This window comes from Chiloscyllium plagiosum, unplaced genomic scaffold (assembly GCF_037043375.1).
Source record: "Chiloscyllium plagiosum isolate Xiang-an unplaced genomic scaffold, Cpla_swu_hap1 HiC_scaffold_16, whole genome shotgun sequence".
Classification (NCBI taxonomy): Eukaryota; Metazoa; Chordata; class Chondrichthyes; order Orectolobiformes; family Hemiscylliidae; genus Chiloscyllium; species Chiloscyllium plagiosum.
Window position 1 is genome coordinate 30804411 of NW_028270154.1, and position 21474 is coordinate 30825884.

The 21474-nt window shown below is 41.8% G+C and overlaps 1 protein-coding gene across 1 annotated transcript in view; it reads left to right on the forward strand.

The window, feature by feature from the left end:
- Window positions 1-21474, forward strand: part of LOC122556566 (organic cation/carnitine transporter 2-like) — a 111128-nt gene that overhangs the window by 86403 nt on the left and 3251 nt on the right. Inside the window, exons 7-9 of the mRNA XM_043703379.2 lie at window positions 7671-7885; window positions 11124-11306; window positions 18503-18638. Of these exons, the coding sequence (XP_043559314.2) occupies window positions 7671-7885; window positions 11124-11306; window positions 18503-18638 (534 nt within the window). The remainder of the gene's footprint in view (window positions 1-7670; window positions 7886-11123; window positions 11307-18502; window positions 18639-21474) is intronic.

Sequence of the window (21474 nt, forward strand, 5' to 3'; positions counted from 1 at the left end):
AAGTAAAATTTTGTTTCAATGACCCTGTTCAAATTGTATCCATGGGCTGCTCTCAGTACCACAACACAAGGATGTAATGGAGGGAATGAGTAATGTTTACAGAAAATTATCTGGAGAGCAAGGATTAAATTCCAAAGAGAGATTGTAGAAATTATGATTGTGCTATTGAAAACTTGGAAGGTTGAGCAATGATTTGTTTTTATTTCAAGATATTAAGGAGAACAAACAGAGAGAAGTTGTACGTACTGTTGGGAAGTTTAAGAACAAGGACATAATCTAAAAATTAAAGCCAGACCTTTCAAGAGTGAAATTAGGACAAACTTCTATGTGCAGAAATGGGAAAAGTTTGGATCTCTCCTTCATTGCCATATATCAGCAACGATCTCATTGAATGACAGAACAGTTTCAAGGCAATAAATTGACAACTGCCATTCTTATGTTCCAATGTACAAAGTCTTGGTCACCTCTTAGACACAACGATGGAGAGCCAGCTGGGCAAAGTTGGAATTCGGTTTTTCTCCCTCCTGGAGGACTGCAGTCACATAGAAGTTGAGAACAAGAGCAATTTTAATGGCTGAGATCCAGACGGGAGAAGTGCTGCCTTAAGATCTGTGATGGATAGAACCTTCTATGAATAACTCCTTTTCCCCTCCCTCACCACAATGTTCTGTCTCTGCAGCCTCAACTTTTCTTGCACATATGGCTGCAGTAGCTGTGGTAGCTGTTCTATGAATCGATCACAAAGCTTCTCTGACTACCCCAGCACACACCCCCTCACCCAACTTCCCTGTTCTCCTCGGGAGGATTCAGTACCACTTCATTCCAAATCCAGCAAAGCACTAGAACTGATCCCACAATTCTGTATGTTTTGCCAGAGCAGCTGGTGGGATTTTACATGAGGCAGGCAGGAAGGAGAAGACAGAACCATAAATTGATGAGAGTTGTTCCGTTTCTGGTGTGGTCTTGTGCCAAGTGACCAACTAATGTCCAATGGGCAGGGGAGAGTGTGGGAGAAGCTAACCACTCCTTGGCTACAGTGGGTGACTGAGGCAGCAGCTGCATCACCAGCTGACATGGGTGAAGGTATTGGCACCACGTTTAAAGGGTACCAAACTTGGATAGGTGCCTCAGACCATCCTTTTTACACCTTTTGCAGCCTGCACACAGCTGCAGGCCATTCATTCCTGTGTCCTTCTGTGACTAGTCAACCAGTCATAACACCTGAGACAAGAACTGCATGGCAGGAGAATCCTGAATGGCCCCACAGTTCAGTAAGTCCTTGCATGTTCTACTCCAGTTTATTTGGATGAGCAGGAGATGCTCCTCCACAAGGACAGAGGAGGAGACCTCTCCAGCTAACCAAGCAGGCCTGGATGGACATTTCACAGGAGGTCAGTAGACACAGGTCATGCAGAGAACCTGTCAGCAATGCTGCAAACCATCATTGTCCATCTTTGCCCCACAAGGTGAGTACCACACCTTTTGGGATCAGCAGCTGGATAAGTGTGAGGGTGCAGATGCTAGACACAGAGAGAGACTATTGTACAATTGGCAATAAGTGTGGCTTCAGCATTCCATTGGAAAGGAATGGCTTCAGCTCTGTCAAAGGATACAAGCTTGGCACTGCTGACCCTCACAAGTGGCACCAGGCTGATCTAATGCTACATGCATGCCAGTGGCTAGAAAAACAGCAGTTAGGGTGCAAAGTAAATAAGTACTCAATCTGCTCTTGACACAGGACTAATTTTGCTGTTCCATGTTCTTGCAGAAGAAGGAGAGGGCCTGAGCAACCAAAGAAAAGAGCCCAAACCAGTGTCAGGGGCCCGATGATCACAATCCTGACAGCGTTGCAAATGGAGGCCCTAGAGCTGCCAAGCCATCACTGCTGTCCCTCCCTCATGAACCTTGAAGTTGGAGTTCACTCGCAAGAGTGTAAGTCACTTCATGTCTGGGCCTGTGGGAGTCTCAGGCAAGTACAAGGCTTGATGTTCTTGTGTCCTCCAACCAATCAGTAATAATGTGAGTTGCACCAACTTTGGCTGTGTCCGAGGAGGCAAAAAATGCTGATTATTCTGTTCTCTGTTGCAGGTACAGAGAGCCCACTATCTCCAAAGGACTCTCATCAACCCTTGCAGAGGAGGAGACAATGTCAGAATGTCATGTTACATCATTCCCCTGCACCTTACACCAGCACAGTAATTTCACAATTAGATTTGGGCTCACAATGTGGTGCAAGCACCCCATGAGCTCCTAACCAGCTATTGGAGTCTCTGACACCTGAGGTCATCAGCTCTCAGAAGACTGAGGGGAGCCAGGCCCATGCTGATGATAATTTGTCTCTGAAACCATCTGTAAGATGGCAGAAACTGGTGTAGTAGCCGCACCACTGTCTGGCAGGGTTCCAGAGGGTATTCACACCTTGACTTGGGTATTGGAGAAGTCCATCCAAGCCAGGTGTACTGCTGAATCCCTCTTGACTGCATATGTGCTCTTGTCCATTGACAGGTTGTTCCTACGTGAAGCAGATCAGGTAGCGAATGCCAACAATGAGTGCAGATCTGTATTCCATCATCCAGTCTCTGAAATCATGTGAACAACAGCAAGGTGAGATAGCATAAGGGTCCTGGAGTCTCCCAGGTTCTCGCCCATCTCAGGCCAGCAGAGAGGTACATGTGTACCTTGCTGAGAGAGGAGGAGGTACTGTCTTCCACATCTGCATAGCCCTGCCTTAGACAGCAGCTCCTCAGGTCCTCTGCCATGACACCAGTAGCTGCCACGAAGACCACTGAACCTTTTGCACATGTACAGGAACCGCTCAGAATACTGGGGTCCTCTAAACTTCAACTGATCAGAAGAGTGCCCCCAGTGTCATGGTGGGCAGAAAGGTCAGCAGCCTGCATTCTGACTGCTGGGGGTGAAGTGTGGGTGCACTCAGAAAAGACACAAGAAAACACACTAGATGTGTTTGAGGCTCGCCAGCAATTCGATCATTCATGCTTCTGTGCTTATCTGGTTTATATTTGAAATAAAGATCATATTTGATTTCAGCAAGTACCGAACCATTGATCCTGACCCTCTGACAATGCAGCTTTGACATGGGTCCCTTCAAGAGCTGTTTAGAAGGACGACCTTGGCAAATGTAATTAACTTTTGTATCTTGCAGAGGTACCATGTGTGGGTTTAGACCAGAGGTGAATGGCAACAATACATGTGGAATGTGGACCTTTATTTGGTTGGATGATACCATGACATGTTATTGTTTTTAATGCTGTAATGTTAGTGGATAATTGTATACAGAAATTGGAGTGGGAAAAATTTCCTGAACTGTGTGCCATATCCTGAAATCCTTCATGCAGTTTCTCATATAAATTAGGGTGAAATGACTGGTCATTGATTTCTTTGTCATCCTCACTTGAAGATGCCTCATACTCCACTAATTTCTCATTGACTAGTGTTACTGACCCTTCTGCTGAGCCAGGCAATCTAAAGTGCTGCATGACAAAATTGTTTGAGAGGTCCTTACTTGACAATATTGATTAATCCAGAGACATAATTTTCTCTTTTTTTTCAGGAAAATAGTGTGTTGTGGCTATTTAAACCACTTATAGACAGTATCCCTTCTGAACAGCAACAACAGTGACACTAAATTATAGTTGAGCAGGATCTTGCTGCACTGTGGTTTCTTCACAAATCCAGAGACCTGCAATTATGATCCAGACTCATGGGCCTCAGTTGGAGTAACTCTGGAGCAATGTAAAAAACGTGATGGTGGTTAGTGTTGGGGGATGGTTTACACATCTTGGGTTACAGGGTTTTCAGATTTTCAGGAATACGTTTTAAGGGTATGGCGGTTGACTCCATAAGCCTGCACCCTGCAGTCTCAGCTTGGGTGGCTGCAATGTGGGAGTAGGTGTGTCCTAATCCTGTGCAATGTTTATGGAGTCTGGCCAGCTTGTTTAATATCCTGTGGTTGATAGCACCTCAGAGTTGTTGTGAACCACAGTCTGCAGGAGGGAACCTTTTGAAAGGTAGGTACATTCAGCTGTTTCCTTTGCATGCCCTAATGTTTGTCAGGTAGTTCATTGCTCCTATGCACTGTATGCAATGGCATGGAAGTGCCGAAGCCATAGGGGCATTTTCGGAAGCTTGTATTGGCATGGAGGGCATGAGGGTCTGTGCAAGTTGTTGGGGCAAGAAGTAACATTAATGGACCATGGGGTATGGGAAGTGAGGGCTGCATGGCTTTTCTGTTTCTCGTATAACTGGGGTGAAGTCCTAAAGCGATAAGGTGTGCTTTCTAAACATCCCATCACTCAGGACCCCCCAATCCCTGTGACTGCCTTGTAACTTTTATCCGGGTTAGTTGACTTGACTGCAGCCACCACCTTGAAATAAGAAAAACTGTCTTTCTTGGCATTTATTTCCTGAGATAGGCATACCACGCCACAAGTTTTCCCAACTGTCACTACCCTTCTCAAGGAGTAAAATCCAAGCCGTGAGTCCAGATCCCATTTACATGCAGTGAAAAGCTGGAATCAAAAAGCAAGTATTAGAAATGGTGACCCTTTCATAACTGTATTGTCAGTTTTAACAAAAACATTTTGGTTCACTGTTGTCTCTTAGAGAAGCAAATTGTCCATCATCATCATCATCATATTTGGCTCACGTGATTCCAGATTTAGCATTAACAGCAATGTGCCTCAGAAATGGCCGAGTTGTTATGTACAAGCACTTGGCTCACCACAACCTTCTCAAGAGCAATTAAGGATGGGTTAAAAATCCGGGTCTTACCAATAATGTCCACACTTCATTGATGTATTTTTAAAAATAGTTATCTTCACCCATTGAGTGATCTACATTGCTTCCATGTCAAGTGCCAGGCAATGACCATCTCCAACAAGAGAATATCTAGCCTCCTTGCCTTGATGGCATAATTGCACTATCAATACCCCAAGAATTATTGTGGACCAAAGGCTGGACCTTGCGTACAAATACAGTGATTACAGGAGCAGGCCAGAGACCGGTCGTTCTTCTATGGGTTTTTTACACCTGACTGCCACAATTGGTCCACTGTCTACAAGGAGAAAGTGAGGACTGCAGATGCTGCAGGTCAGAGTCGAGAGTGTAGTGCTGGAAAAGCACAGCTGGTCAGGCAACATCTGAGGAGCAGGAGGAGCTCTTCATCTTCCTAATGAAGAGCTTATGCTCAAACTGTCGACTCTCCTGCTCCTCGGATGCTGCCTGACAGGCTGTGCTTTTCCAGCACCACACTCTTCGACAACCGTCTTCAAGGCACAAGTCAAAGATGGGATGGGATACACTTGTCTGGATAAGTGTGATTCCAACAACATTCATCAAGCTCACCACTGTCCAAGAACAAACATTTCACTTGTCAGCACCCCATCCACCAACTGAATCACTCATTTCCTGCACCAGTAACACAGGATGTCAGCATTCTATACAAAATACAACTTGCACTGCCGGAACTTGCCAAGACTCCTTCAGTATGACTTCTCAATTCCATGCCTTCTACCACTGAGAAGGGCAAGGGCAGAAGATACATAGGGGTACCATTACTTGAAAGTTCCCTTCAAAATCACACACCATCTTGTCTTGTTATTATTCCCTCTTTGTTTCCAGACCAAAGTATAGGAATTTTTTCAAGGTAACGCTGCAAGTGTACCTGCTCTGCACCAGATGGATTACAAAAGGATGTCTCACCATCACTTAAAAGAATTAGAGTTTGGCAACAAATGCTCGCCTTGTTGGGGACACCCATGTCCATGAAAGAAAAAGTATCGACCATTCACACCTCAAATATGTTCTGTCTTTCAATTAGTGTCCTGCTAACACATCTCAAATTTTCACCAAATCTCAGTCTGTCGTAAAATATTAAACTTGTGATCGCACCTCTTTGGGGAGAAAATGGTAGATTTTAGAAATGTTTTGTGTGAAACATACTTCCTAATTTCACTCATAAATGGTCTTGCTATAACTTTAAGATTTTATCATATTCTGGATTTTCCCAGTAATGGGAATGATTTCTCTGTGTTTACCCTATTGTATTCTATTATTTAAAAACCTCAATTTGACCATATTTAACTTTTTTAAAGTCCGGAGATTACAAATAATGGTCATGCAACCTTGTTCATAATTTCAGTCCTTAATTACTGTTACTGTATTGAAAGTCTGATTGCTTTAGGTTTGGTTTCCATATGGCCTGATGTACTTACTTGTTTTACACGAATAATGAGACGTGATTTACCATGAGACATGGGTTTATTATCATCGAAACACAAGATATATATACAACACTATAAAACCAGTCTTCCCCTCTAATATTCCAAGTAACCTTATAGTTCTTAAATGTCTATGCCACACACAAGTTTAAAATCTGCTTTGCGAATTCAACATGTTTGAAAGTATATACTAACCCAATTACAGCTGGTTGAACAGGTGTTGAGGCTGTTTTCTGACTCCCAAGGTTCCAGCTTCTTGTTCCTGATGTTCTCTGGAATGTGACCTTCTAAGTAAGCAAGGAGATCAGATCATATGAAAATGAAGCTTACAATCCCACCCCTGATAATGCCCCAAATTGAAAGCAGCATTGCAACAGAGGTCTGAACAGTTTGTCTAATTGAAAGATCACTTTGTACTCTTGTAACCATTAGAGGTAACAGTGAACATTCATTTTTGGAGTTTATTTTTGTGTTAGACTGCTCCAGATTTTAGTACTTTGTGCAAATAGAAATCATAATCTCTACTCCTCTACAGCTCTGATTCTTTTTTCATTCAGAAAGTTATCTAACTCATGCTTCTGAAAGTTGACGATCTCACTGGGGTCTACTTCATTCAGGGCCATCCTAAATTTAAGCCATCAGCCCAATATGCTTCATCCACAGTGTATCCCTGCAGGTATTTCCATTCAAAAGAATGAATTTCCTCTACAGGACCCCACAAAATCTGAGTGAGTGAGTCTCAGAGATTCCCAGTGGAATTTTGATCCATTTTACAAAATTTGCAGAATTTTTTTTCTCAATTTGTAAATATTGTGGTGTTTGTATTAAATGCAAGAAACATGCAAAATAATATATTAAAATTTAATAGGGAAGAAAATAATGTAGTATATTGAATGACATCCAAGTGCACGAAATTCCATTAGTATAGGAAGGTGAACCAATGCAATACTCCAAAAACTTAATTAAATCTAAAAGGAAATACAATTCTGCAACACTGAAGGGCAAGAAGGGAACTCACTAGCTCAGTCTTTGATCATCTAGCCAATGGTAGCCAATATGCTGTGCTGCTCGTTGAGTTAATAGTAGGATAAATTGTTGAATGGAATCACATACTAGTACGTGTGCAGCATTTGGTGTTTCTCAAGCAAATTCCAATATAGTTGCAGTTGCTCCTCAGTGGAGAGTGGGATGAATTTAGATGACTGGTTACTTGCAGAGGATGTCTGAATATATTCTAATATTTGACATTAATACGGGGTATGGAGACCAGATGCACTATTTGCATCCTTAGTGGGAACCAACAAATAGTAACAGGGAATACAAATCAGTGAGGAAGAAAAACATAAATAAATGCTAAAATTTAAAAAAAGGGATTGGGCATGGATTATTTTAAAACTCATTTTTCAAGATGATTTTGTCTTCTTCTTGCAGGATGATTTTAACAGCTGAATACTTTAGCCTGTCTTTGAACACACCCAATCTCCATGGTGATGACTACTTGAACTGTTTCTTCGCTGGTGCCATCGAAGTTCCAGCCTACGTAGCATCTTGGCTTTTGCTCCAGAGGTTTTCTCGAAGGTTCAGCCTTTCAAGCACTCTGTTTCTGGGCGGAATTGTCCTTTTCTTCATTCAACCCATTCCTTCAAGTAAATGTTTTCTTAGTGCACCTAAAGACATCATAACCTGTTCAATATTTGTTTTCAGGGAGATTTCGTGAATATTTGAAATATACTATGGTAAAAGCTTTAAGGAATTTTAGCATTCTGACAGATAATGCCAGAAATTATGAACACAACATCACTGATTTACATTGCGTTGAGGATGGGGCTGAGATGAGAACAATGATGTGTGGGGGGAGGGGGAATTGTGTCCAGTTAGGACCCCAGACCAATTGCCATATTTTACTCTGTATCAGCATTGGCTGAATACCTGAATTGCCAAACTGCCCTTTCATTCATAGTTCTACCAGTTATATAACCCTTACATCTCCACTGTGGATGTTGGAGATCTGCAAAGAATGGGTCCTGTGTATTAGTGTAGTTCAACTGATGATCTTTAATTAGTTTACGAGCATAATTCTTTACCCATTAAGGATTATTTAGCAAATGCTGACCGATTACCGATGTAATTTAATTTTGGACACATTGTGAGGTTTGTAAGTATGGGCTGGTTGGTTCCAGTCAGTGTCTTGCTTATTGTGAACAACAGAAGGAGTATGCTGTTCAGTATGATCGACCAGTCTTTGGAACATATAGTCTGTATATCTAGCATCACTTCAACACTGAAATTCAAACACCACTTACTCATTTGTGTAATAAGCAGAGCATCTTTTTGGCTTCACAGCAAGATCTTCTTGGTGTTGAACACAAGTTGTGTTGCTACGGCAAAGTAATGGCATGAAATAGTTAGGTTCACCTGTTGTTCAAACTTATCTGAGGTAGATTGGACATTTTTAAAGACCAAATGTGATGTATGTAGGTTCCTTCATGAGTTTGTGTGATATATTATGAGAAATGATCTGACCAGGGTAGGTATTATCCCACAGAGTGGTCTTGCCCTGTTTCCCCTTCAAACTTGCACTGTGAACAAATTGCCTGGGCCTTGTTTGTAAGATGGCTGACAAGGTCAGTCTTAATGGTGCATGTAACTGACAGAATACCAACATGTATATTGACCAGAAAAGGTAGACATTGTCAATTTCTCAATAAGGGAAAGAAGCTAATTTCAGTTCAGTATTTCATTTGAATTTGAGTACAGATTGGAGTCCATTCTGCCTTGTAAGTCTTTGAATATTGCTGCAGATTCAAAGATTGCAAATGCATACCAAAATAATACCATTTTCCCCTCTCAAAGAGTACTGCTATGGACAAGATAGAGAAGCAAATTGAATTACTTTACTGTTCCCTTCCTCTGTCTGTAAGCAGAGGCGTTCAAGAAAAAAAATCCTTCTATTCCTTTTGAAAATAAGCTGTGATGTGATTCCTCTAAATCTTCTCTGTTCTGTGAAATCCAATTTTTAAATGATTGCAACAAACACTCTTACATTATGATTTATTTATGCGTGCAAGTACATGGAATGATTGTGACAACAGTTGCACACACAGCTAACAAAGGAAGAAAGCAGAGGTATGAAGGAAAAGAAAAGTTACAAAGATGAAGAGCATAAAGGTTAATGTGATGAGCATTAATTCATTCAATTCCCTTTTTCTGAGTTTGAAAAATCATTGCTCAGTGAAGTTTCTCGCACTTGATTGTTCTTGCAGGTAGTGACCAATTTGTAGTAGATAGTAGGAGGCATGGCAGTATGGTTGATCCATTGTTCATACAAATCAAGAGTTTGCCTGGAAACTGAGTTTCAAAGAGGTTAAGACTAAGGGCAGGCTTAGCTGAGCTTGAAATCTGAACTTCTGTGGAAAGAACCTTGCAAGTAATGATATTAACAGTAGACTGGCTGTCTCCAGACTAACGTGCTAATGGTTGGGTATATTGCTCACAATGGACTAACTCTCCCTTCATTAAAGGAAGGCTGTCTAGAAGTAAAAATTAAATTGTTCAGAGTCCAAGAGGGTTTGGTTCTGTGATAGGGTACCTGGCTGAATCACATTAGTTAACAAAATACGTTCTATGCTTTTCGTCCTGGTCATTGTTTGGTGATGTGAACTAAATCATGCCATTAGCATCATTTCAGGCTAATGAGTTTGAATACCCACATTTGTTGTCCAGAACTAGCTGTCCAAACACTGGATCCTCTGCACCTTTGTGTGAATTTTGACTGCAATGCTCACATTAGTATACGTTTCTAAAAGATTGCACTCTTGAGTTCTGTCCTGATTCAAATTGTTCAGAATTTGTGGTTAATTATGTGCTTGATGGTGGTCATGTTTTAGTCCAGCCAATTTCAGGTTAGAATTTAAACAAGAAAGTACAGCTTTTAAAAACAATTTATCATCTCCTTGCCATGTGACCACGACAATGCCCACAATCGACCCTACACCCATTTTCAATTTCTCTCTGCTGTCACAAAGTTCCTAATTTTGTTAAGCCTCTCTGACCAATGCTGATCTCTTGCAATTCTGTGTTTAAATGCTTCCAGTTAGGTTTTTAACGTGCAACCACGCTACAACTTTCTTCACTAAAAGTTATGACCAATCACTGTAAAAGTGACCATGGTACATGATTGTTCCTCATCCAACTCTATACAACTATTGACAGTGTCAACATGCCACCTTACTTCCCACTGTGTCTTCTGTCATTCAGTGGTGTATTGGCCCAAATGATTTGTGTTGTTACATTAAGACATAATTTTCTTGCAACACCGTCCCGATTTGGAAAATTTTCAAGAATACAGCGGTATGATTGAAATATCCTCACGGTTGGAATGGAAGTGTACATTAGAAGATCAATCCAATGTCATATTAAGTGTTAAAAGTTAACAAAAGGGAAGTAATAATAAATATGAAAGAATAAAAGAAAAAGGAACACTTGACAGCGTTCGAAATATTTAATTGGGAGCTGGGCAGAGTTATATCGATTTTCACAAAGTTAACAGAGGAGCAGCTCATCTCAATAGTGACTTCTCATTGCTGTTCTTTAATTTTGTATCTATCTTTGATGGAAGTTGCGGTGGCTTTTAACCTGAAAAGCAGCCTGGTCATTATTATGACAGCAGTGCATAGGCCAAAGTAACTTTCATGAAGCTCCAGTATTGTTGCTAACGATTGGGAACACCATCATAAATCTGTAATTTGTAATCCTGGCTGTCGAATGTCTATGCCAGAAGCTTTCTGTTTGAAAGGTCAGCCCATATGTCAAATGTCTGGCAGAAGTGGCTTGTAATTCCCTGCAGCTTCCACTAACTTGATTGTTAACCTGTCTATTTTCTAGATCTTGCAGCAATTTCCACAGTGCTAGTAATGATTGGAAAATTTGGAACCACAACTGCCTTCGCTATAGTTTTTGTTTACACTAGTGAGCTGTATCCTACCGCAGTGAGAAACATGGGTGTCGGAATGAGCTCGATGGCCTCGAGGGTAGGCAGCATCATCTCACCTTACATTTTCTTTCTTGGTAAGATGATAGTTTGACTTCTATATGAAGGTACAATATTAGGAAATTTCTTGTATTATCCCTGATACCAATAGGTCACTTCGAAATCCACACCGTTCATATGCACATGTTGTAAATGTAGAGATGAATGAGGTGATAAATACACACAAGAAAACTGTTCAATCTCTCTCAGCGCAAAGTCACATAACTTCCACCCACCATCTTATCCCATTGTCTGAGAACAAACGAGGGAGTGCTCACGTGAAAATAATATTCTAATAAGTTTTATTATTCATTCACGAGGTAAGGGCATCACTAGTTAGACCAGCATTTGTTACCCATGCTTAATTGCCCAGAGAGCAGTCAAGGGTCAACCACATTGTTGCAGGTCCAGAGTCACATATAGGCCAGGCCAGACAAGGTAAGGACAGTAGATTTCCTTCCTGAAAGGATATTATTGAACCAGAGAAGTTTTTCTGACAATCAACAACAATGGATTCATAGTCATCATTAGACTCTTAATTCCAGATATTTATTGAATTCAAATTCCACCACATGCCATGGTGAGATTCAAACGTCGGTTCCCACAACACTATCCGCTTCTCTACAACCATCCACCGACAATAATGTTAGGCCACTATACCACATATAAAAGTTTTTGAACCCGCTGAAATTCTTAAAGTAATATTTTCATATTATTATAAACAAGTGACTGAGCAAAACAAACCAAATTCACTTCAAATGATCAGGATATTTAAAGATTGGAGACAATCACAGTACACTAGTTCCTCATTTAGTATTCCTGATGGGAGACAGTGTCCCAGTAGTAATTTCACTGGACTAGTAATCAGGAGGCTCGAGCTAATGCATTTTTTTAAATATTTATGGGCATGAACATTGCTGGCTCAGCCAACATTCATTGCCTCTGAGAAAGTGATGGTGAGCTACCTAAAGTCATTGAATCATAGATATGTATGAAACAGACCTTTCAGTCCTACTCATCCATGATGACCAAATTAACCTAGTCCCACTTGGCCCATATCCCTCTAAACCCTTCTTATCCTTGTACCAATCCAAATGCCTTTTAAATGTTGTTATTGTACCAGCCTCCATCACTTCCTCTGGCAGCTCATTCCATGTGCACATTACCCTCTGCATGAAAAAGTTTCCCCTGAGATCCTTTTAAATCTTTCCCTTCTCACCTTAAACCTATGTCCTCTAATTTTGAACTCTCCTACTCTGGGAAAAAGACCTTGGCTATTTATACTGTATTCATGCCCCTAATGATTTTATAAACCTCTGTAAGGTCACCCTGCAGCCTCCAACACTCCAGGAAAACAGCCCAGCCTATTCAGCCTCTCCCTATAGCTCAAACCCTCTAGCCCTGGCAACATCCTTGTCAATCTTTTCTGTACCTTTTCAAGTTTAACAACATCTTTCCTATAGCAGGGAGATGTAACACCTTGCACTTATTCTAAATTAAACTTCCACTCCTAGGCTGATCTGATCAAGGTCCCATTGTACACTAAGATAACCTTCTTCACTTTGCACCTCAACAGCAATTTTAGTGTCATCTGCAAATGTATGAACGGTTCCTCCAATATTCAAATCCAAACCATTTAGATAGATGACAAAAAGCAGTGAACTCAGCATCGATCCTTGCAGCACACCACTATTCACAGGCCTTTCACCACCGCACTCTGACTGTGTCCATTTCTTGGACTATTGGAGTCTGTGAAGTGTGAATAAACTCACAAGAATAGTAGAAAGGAAATTTCCAGGATTTCGATCCAGCGACATTGAAGGAATGATGAAAAGGTAGGTTGGTGCGTGGCTTGGAGCGAAACCTGTAGTTGATGATGTTCCTATGCATCTCTGCCCTTGGGTCAGTGTGAGACTTCAGCAAAGTCCGATAAAGGCCGAATGAGTTTCTAACTATACTGTTGGAAATTTGGAGCAAAGGGAAACAGATACTTCAGTAGGGTTTACTGTAAGAAATAAACTGTCCTGCATGTTTCATGCTGCAACTATACAAAACGCTGGTGTGGCCACACTTGGAATATTGTGTACAGTTCTGGTCCCCATATTCCGGGAAGGATGTGGAAGCATTGGAAAAGGTGCAGAGGAGATTTACCAGGATGATGCCTGGCCTGGAGGGAAGGTCTTATGAGGAAAGGCTGAGAGGCTTGGGTATGTTCTCATTGAAAAGAAGAAGGCTAAGAGGGGATTTGATAGAGACATACAAGATGATCAGAGGATTAGATAGGGTAGACAGTGAAAGGCTTCTTCTAGGATGCTGACGTCAGCTTGTTCAAGGGGGCATAACTACAAATTGAGGGGTGATAGATTTAAGACAGATGTCAGAGGCAGGTTCTTTACGCAGAGAGTGGTAAGGGCATGGAATGCCCTACCTGCTAATGTAGTCAACTCAGCCACATTAGGGAGATTTAAACAATCCTTAGATAAGCACATGGATGATTTTGGGATAGTGTATAGGGGACGAGCTGAGAATAGTTCACAGGTCGGTGCAACATCGAGAGCTGAAGGTCCTGTTCTGCACTGTATTGTTCTATGTTCTATGAGAGGCAAGTGGGAGAGGATAAAAAGCACAGATTGAGAGGCCAACCTGTAATGAACCAAATCATGACATGAATGTAGGGAAAGATGCTGATTAGTTCTTAGGATCTGGATGTAGGTTTGCTCGGTGAACTGGAAAGTTCATTTTCAGACATTTCATCCCCATACTAGGTGACATCATCAGTGAGTCTCCGGATGAAGCGCTGGTGGTATGGTCTGCTTTATATTTATGTATTTGGGTTTCCTTGGGTTGGTTGTGTCATTGTGGTGATGTCATTTCCTCTATTTTCTTCAGGGGGTGGTCAATGCGATCCAAGTCAATGTGTTTGTTGATAGTGTTTCAGTTGGAATGCCATGCTTTGAGGAATTCTCGTGCCTGTCTTTTTTTGGCTTGTCCTTGGATATGTTGTCCCATCGAAATGGTGTCCTTCATCATCTGTATGTAAAGATACTAGTGAGAGTGGGTCATGTCTTTTTGTGGCTAGTTGATGTTCATGTATCCTGGTGGCTAGTTTTCTGCCTGTTTGTCCAATGTAGTGTTTGTTACAGGCCTCAAAACTCGCTAGTTCATAGGATTGCTGAATAGTTTCAGTTTTTAAATTAAATGTAAGGTCATCAGTCTGTGTTTAGGCCACCAGTGTTTTTCTTTTTTTGTTTCCAGAGCATAGCTGCTGAAGTATTAGCTTGATTTTTGTGATTTGTTTTTCTTTTCATAAAAGACAAAGTATCAGTCCAATGAGGTGTGAGGAACAGTGAGTTGAACCAAATACAGTAGTGAGGACAGAACGGATGAGGTATTGATGCTGCAGCACGTGGAAGATGCTGGACACCAATGTGACACAGAGTGAAGACATTTGCTTTCAGTGTTGCAGCTTGAGGAACTTCTGATCTGAATTGAGGTGTCGATCTCTGAGCTGCAGTCATGGTGCCACTTCAGGGAAGGAGAAAATTTCCTGCAATTGTCCAATAGTAATGAAGTTCTTACAAGCTGCGTGGACAAGAGTGGAGACTGCAGGGAAAATGAGCAAATACACGGTGACACCTTGGTACAGTGAGCCATTCACAGTAGAGGATAAAATAGGAATGTATGCGTGGTAGGGAACTATATAAATAGGGCGGGTAGATATTATTCTCTGCAGCCATAAGTGGGAATCCCAAACTGCCACAGTAAAGACATTTCCAGAGAAAAAAATCCTGGAAAGGGAGGGGAGGGATCCAATGCTCATTATGCTACCAACGACATTGGTATGACTAGAAATTAAGTTTTGCTGGAAGACTGAACAGTTAGGAGCTAAATTACAAAGCAGAAGACTAAAAGTAATAATCGCTGGAATGCTACCTGAGCCATGAGCAAACTGACATGAGGTAAATACAGTCTACGAGTCAAATATGCACCTCAGCAATGAGTGGAATGGGTTGAAGTTCATGGGGGACTGGCACTATTACTGGGGTAGAAGGGAGCTATTCTGGTGGGATGGGATTCACTTTAACTGTGCTGAGACCAATAAAATAACTAAGGCCTTTAGAGAGAGTTTTTATCTAATTAGAGGTGGGGGAGGGGTTGAGAGAGGGGAGATGGAGGCTTACAAAGCAAGAAGATATAACAGCATTATAGGGCAGCTATTTGATGACATTACCTGAGGTGGGATAGGGAGGGACAGAGTGCAGAAAAGTAGCAAAACAGCAATAAATAGGGCCAAATGGGGAAAAGGTATGTTTTTTAAAAAGGCAAAATTAATGGGTTTTACATATGTGCATAGTATTCAGAACAAATACAAATTTATGAGTATGATTTGCACCAATCTTGAAGATGCGGTACAGTTGGTGAGCAGTCAATAAAGCACCCATGTTCTTGGCTTTATCAATAAGGGCACAGAATACAAGTGCAGGGCTGTGATGTTGAACTGAAACAAGGCACTTGTTTGACCTCAGCTGGAGTATTGTATGTAGTTGTGGTCATTATATCATGAGAAACATGGGAATGCATTGGAGAGAGTGCAGAAGCAATTTACAAGAATTTTTCTGGGACTGAGAAACTTCGCTTATGAGGGTAGACTGAAGAATTTGGGATTGTTTTCCTTGGAGAGAGGAAGCTCAGAAGAGATTTGATAGAGTAGATAGGAAAATGCTGCTCCCTCTAGTAAAAAAGCGAAGAATGTGGGGGCGTAGACATAAAATTGCATGTAAAAGTAGCAAGGGTGATGTGAGGAAAAACATTTTCACACAGCGAGTTGTTAGGATATGGAATGCACTGCTGGAAAAGTGATTGTGACAGATTTACTTGAGGCAGTCAAGAGGACATTGGATAGAAATGCCATTCACAAATGTGGGGAAAAGGCAGGAGACTGGCAAATAAAAAATAGAACCAGTGCAAGGACAGGAGGTGCTGAATGGCCTCCTCCTGTGGTCTAATAATTGTGTGATCTTATGGCCATTACATGGTTACAAGAAGATCAAATCTGGGAACGAAATATTCAGGGGTGTGTTTCTTTTCAAAAAGACAGACAGGAAGGAGGGATAGCTTTGATTAGATTACAGTGTGGAAACAGGCCCTTCAGCCCAACAAGTCTACACTGACCTTCCAAAGAATAACCCACCCACATCCTTACACTTACTCCTGAATAATGCATCTAACACTATGGACAATTTAGCACAGCCAATTCACCTGACCTGTACGTCTTTGGACTGTGGGAGGAAACTGGAGCAAACTCACTCAGACACAGGGAGAATGTGCAAACTCCACACAGACCATTGCCCAAGGCTGGAATTGAATCTGGATCCCTGGTGCTGTGAGGCAGCAGTGCTAACCACTGAGCCACCGTGCCATGGTAGTATGGTGTGGAATAAGTACAATAGCAAGAAATTATTTTGAATCATAAGATGCAAAATCTAAAAGTGTGGAGACAAGAAATAAAAGGGGAAAGACGATATTGGTTGGAACAGTCTATAGGTGTCCTACCAGTCACTACACAATAACTCAGGAGATCGTTAGGACATGAAAAAAAAACCGGCAAAAGTGAGGACTGCAGATGCTGGAGAATAGAGTCGCGAGCGTGGTGCTGGAAAAGCACAGCAGGTCAGGCATCACCCAAGGAGCATGAAAATCAACGTTTCGGGCAAAAGCCCTTCATCAGGAACAAAAGCTATACATTAATCATGGTTTACTTTAGTCTTCATGTAGATTGGAATAGTCAGTTTTTCCTAAAACAATATGGGTCTGACCAGTATCAGGCGATTTTGGATTTGGTGATGTATAATGAGACAATTTTATTAATGAAGTCCCTGTAAAAGATCCACTATGAAACAGTGAGCATCACTTGGTAGAATTTAGCATTTAGTTTGAGAGGATGAAACCTGGGTTGGAAGCAGCTGTGTTCAGCTTTAAAATGGGAAATAATAAACTACTCCTGGGAAAGGAGTTTAGCAGCAAAGATGGTTGAAGAACAATGGCAGACTCTTAAGGAAATAGTTTATGGTTCACAACAAAGATATATGCCAATGAGAGACCAGGATTCCAGGGAGAGTATTAGGCAATGAGAAAGAAGGTAATTATAGACCGGTTTGCTTAACATCTGTTATTGAGAGAATGTTAGAGTATTATAAAGGATGTAATAGATAAAATCACCATTGTCTTACCACACAATAGCACTGCTCTCTGATCAAAGAAAGACAAGTTTAAAGGAAGCATCACCAGACTTCAGGTGAAGAGAGAGTTCTTCATGCTAACTTTAGCTATTATAGGAATTGAACCCACATCTTGATGTCACTCTACATTGCAAACCAGTCATCCAGTCAACTGAGCTAACAAACTTCCGAATGATATAATGGCAGAGCCTTTAGAAATACATACTTGAGCAAGTAGAATCAGTTTGTGAAAGGGAAATCATGCCTGACAAATTTACTAGAGTTTTTTTGAGGAGGTAATGAGCAGGAAAGATAAAGCAGAAGCATTGGTTGTAATATATTTGAATTTTCTGGAGGAGCTTGCTAAGATACTAAATAAGAGCCAATGGTGTTGAGGGTAATACATTAGCATGGATAGAGGATTGATGAACAAATATGGAAGACAGAGAGTGGGAGTAAGAGGTGTACTTTAGATAGCAATCTGTAATTACTGTGCTACAGGAATCAGTGCTGGGGCTATAGTCATTTACAATGTTTTTTAATATTTATCCCATCACTATTTATTGTCCCCACCCAATGGATAATCTTCTGAGCCAAGACCATTTCTCTCTACTGCCCTGATCTCATTCGTTAAAAACAGAGTTATCCAATTCTTTTCCTTAAAAATAAATCTTTTGAATATTTTGTTTTTAGCCTTGGCCACATTGCAACCACATCTCCATAATAACTATTATGCCAATTTATTTCTTTTAATGCATCGATTCATCTCTCGTGTTACAAACACTGGATCCGCGCAGGCAAGTTATTTTTGATTTTGTCCCTTTTTTGACCACGTTTCCATACTTTAAGCTGGAGATGACCTCAGTAGTGCGAAAACTAAATCCCAGCACATTATATTCATGTACTACATTGAAACTACAAATTAAAAGTGATTCTTTGACCTCAATGCCTGTGAAATATGTGCTGTCTATGACTTATTGATGTGCTGTGAGACTTTATGCTCCATATTTTCACAGGAATTTATCATGAATTTCTGCCATATATTCTGATGGGGACCTTGACAGTGTTTTCAGCAATTCTTGTCTTGCTTCTGCCTGAAACCATCAACATTCCTCTCCCAGAAACCATTGACCAGATGCAGAAAATAAAAAGGTATGTTTATATATCAGGAAAATCTAAACCCTTAATTCATTCTTTTCCTCAGCTTTCTGTCCTGAACAAATTACCTTTATAAGATGCTTTTCGGGAATATCATGTCCAAATGTGCTTCCTGAGGACGGGGGGGGGGGGGGGGTAAAGGAGCAAATGGCCCTCCTTTCTAGGAGAGTTGGGAGGGTTGGCAAATTGCGGTTTATTTTAAATAGGAGAAGATCAGAGAGCTAAGGGTACTTGGAAAGAGAGTTGCAAAGATCACTGGTAGTTATTCCAACATTGATGAACATTGACACCAGGAAATGTGTTTTTCCCCAAATGAAAATATACTTTATTCACAAAACAAAACTTTATTACATGAGATATTAAAACAGTTCTTCTGTGCAGTCTTTGCAGATAAAAATAAATTGGAATTTGACATTCCCTGCAGTTGCAATCAAAGGCATTTTCTACTCATGCAGGACACTATTTACTTACATTTTGAGGCAAGAAGAATGTCTCATAACTGAACGGACTCCCGTTGTACTTCGGCAGAAAGGAGCTTGGACAGTGGTCTTTCCCCACTGCGCCCTGGTGACAGATGCCCCAAGCTTTGGTGCATCCCACAGTATGTAGTCCTGGACCTTGGAATGTGCCAGTCTATAGCACTCAGTCGATACAACGCTTTACACTGCAACTCCGCAGGTTTTGGTCAGACCAAAAAGCATCTTTCACCAGATGGTCCTCCAGGCACTGTTGATATTTGTCACGGTGCACATCCTGGGGAACAACTTGTAGAGCTCAGAGTTCTGCGTCACGGAGCTGATCAGGACAAACCTCAACAAAAACCACTGCATCTCTCTCCGGACTTATTTTACAAAGGCACATTACTGAAGGGGACGTGTGATGGTCTCAACATCCCCACAGCTGCTCTGAGGGCTGTGTGCAGTAGCATGGAGAGTCCGGGCATATGTGAAGGATTTGACAGGTGGTGTCCTCACCACCAGCCAAGCGACATCTAGGTGCTTGTTGGAAAGTTCTAGTTATGAGGCATTCTGCCAAATGACTTTGACAGTCTGCTCAGGGAACCATCTGAAAGGATCTATCCTCTTCCTTTCCTACAGTATCTTAAGGACACTTTGTGCTGACCACTGCTGATGGCCTTGTGGTGAAAGGTATTTTCCTTTGTATATTTTTCCATAAAGGCCGGGTGATACATAACAGTCCAATTACTTGGAACCTTCCATGGCACCAAGGTCAGGCCCATTCTTTATAATCTGGGGATGGATAGAACTTCAGTATTTCGTGACACTTGGTGTTTGCATACCAAGAATCTACACACAGCTTGATGTGGCTGCACACAAAGGTGGCCATCAGGATGAGGGCAGCATTAGATCAATCCTTCCCCTCTTATCCAGGGCTTTGTACCTGGTGTCCCTGTGGACACAGTCCATCTTTGACCTCCAGATGAAGTGGAAGATGGCTCGGGTCACTGCAGAGGCACAGGCTTGGGGAATGGGCCAGACTTGCACCACATCGAGGCTTGCACCATCTCTCCACGCTTCAGGCTCTCTGCCTTTATTCCTGATGAAGGGCTTTTGCCCGAAACGTCGATTTCACTGCTCCTTGGATGCTGCCTGAACTGCTGTGCTCTTCCAGCACCACTAATCCAGAATCTGGTTTCCAGCATCTGCAGTCATTGTTTTTACCACATCCAGCTACACCGAGTGTAGTTCCCAACCTGATGACCAGGGTTTACCCGCAATGGAGAGGGAGCAGTGCTCCTATTTGCCCAGTTTCTGCCCCACCTTTGCAGAACATCCTCCCACGTTTTTACACATGCCTCGACCCCTCCAAACCATTTTCCTAGAAACTTTAGGTAATCTAAACTGATGGTGAAGGGGAGAAAGGATCAGCCAGTCCTGCTTCCAAAGAACACTGTCTCGCTTTTGCCTTGATTTACTTTGGTTCTGAGGCCAGTTTGAACTGGTTGCAGTTGCTCATGATTCTGCACAATGACAGCAGATCCGAGCAAAAAAAAAATCATCAATGCACAGGGAGGCTTTGACCTGTAGGCTTCCACAGCCTGACATAGTCAGACCTCTCAGTCTCACATCCTTCCTGATGGACTTGGCAAAGACTCTATACAAAACACAAACAAGGCAGTAGAGAGAAGGCAGCCCTGCCTGACTCCAGATCTGATCAGGATCTAAATTCTGATTCCCTCCCACTGATTGAGACTGCACTAACGATGTAGGTGTAGAGCAGTCAGATCCAATTGCGGATACCATCCCCAAAACCCATTTTCCAGAGTTCATTCCACGTGTAGGCGATAATATCCTGTCAAAGGCCTTCTGATCCAGGCTGATGAATCAGGTGTCCATGACCCTGTACTACACGTAGGTGATTGTATACCTGAGAAGTGCGAGACTGTCAGAGATCATCCTGCCTGGTACAGCACAGGTTTGGTTGGGGTGAATCACCCAGAGCAGACCTGATGCAGTTGGTGGTAACCTTAGACAGGACTTTGTAGTCCACATTCAAGAGTGAAATTGCTCACCAATTTCTAATATACCCCCTCATCCACTTGTGGACAAGAGAGAGAAGTTTGGACAGTTTTCCCCTGTCTCTTTCTCTCTCATCTTTTGAATATCTTTGAGGATGAAGAACCTCTTGATGTTCCCCTTGATTGTTTTCCACCAGACCACTGAAGACTTAAAGAGGGGCCCCATGATTCTCCAACTTGTATAATCCCATTTGAACTCCTCAATGTCTTCTGGGGGTCAACAGTTTCATGTTGAACTTCCATGTTCCTTTGTTGGCCAGCGAGTCATCCTGTAGGTGACAGTCAGTCAGC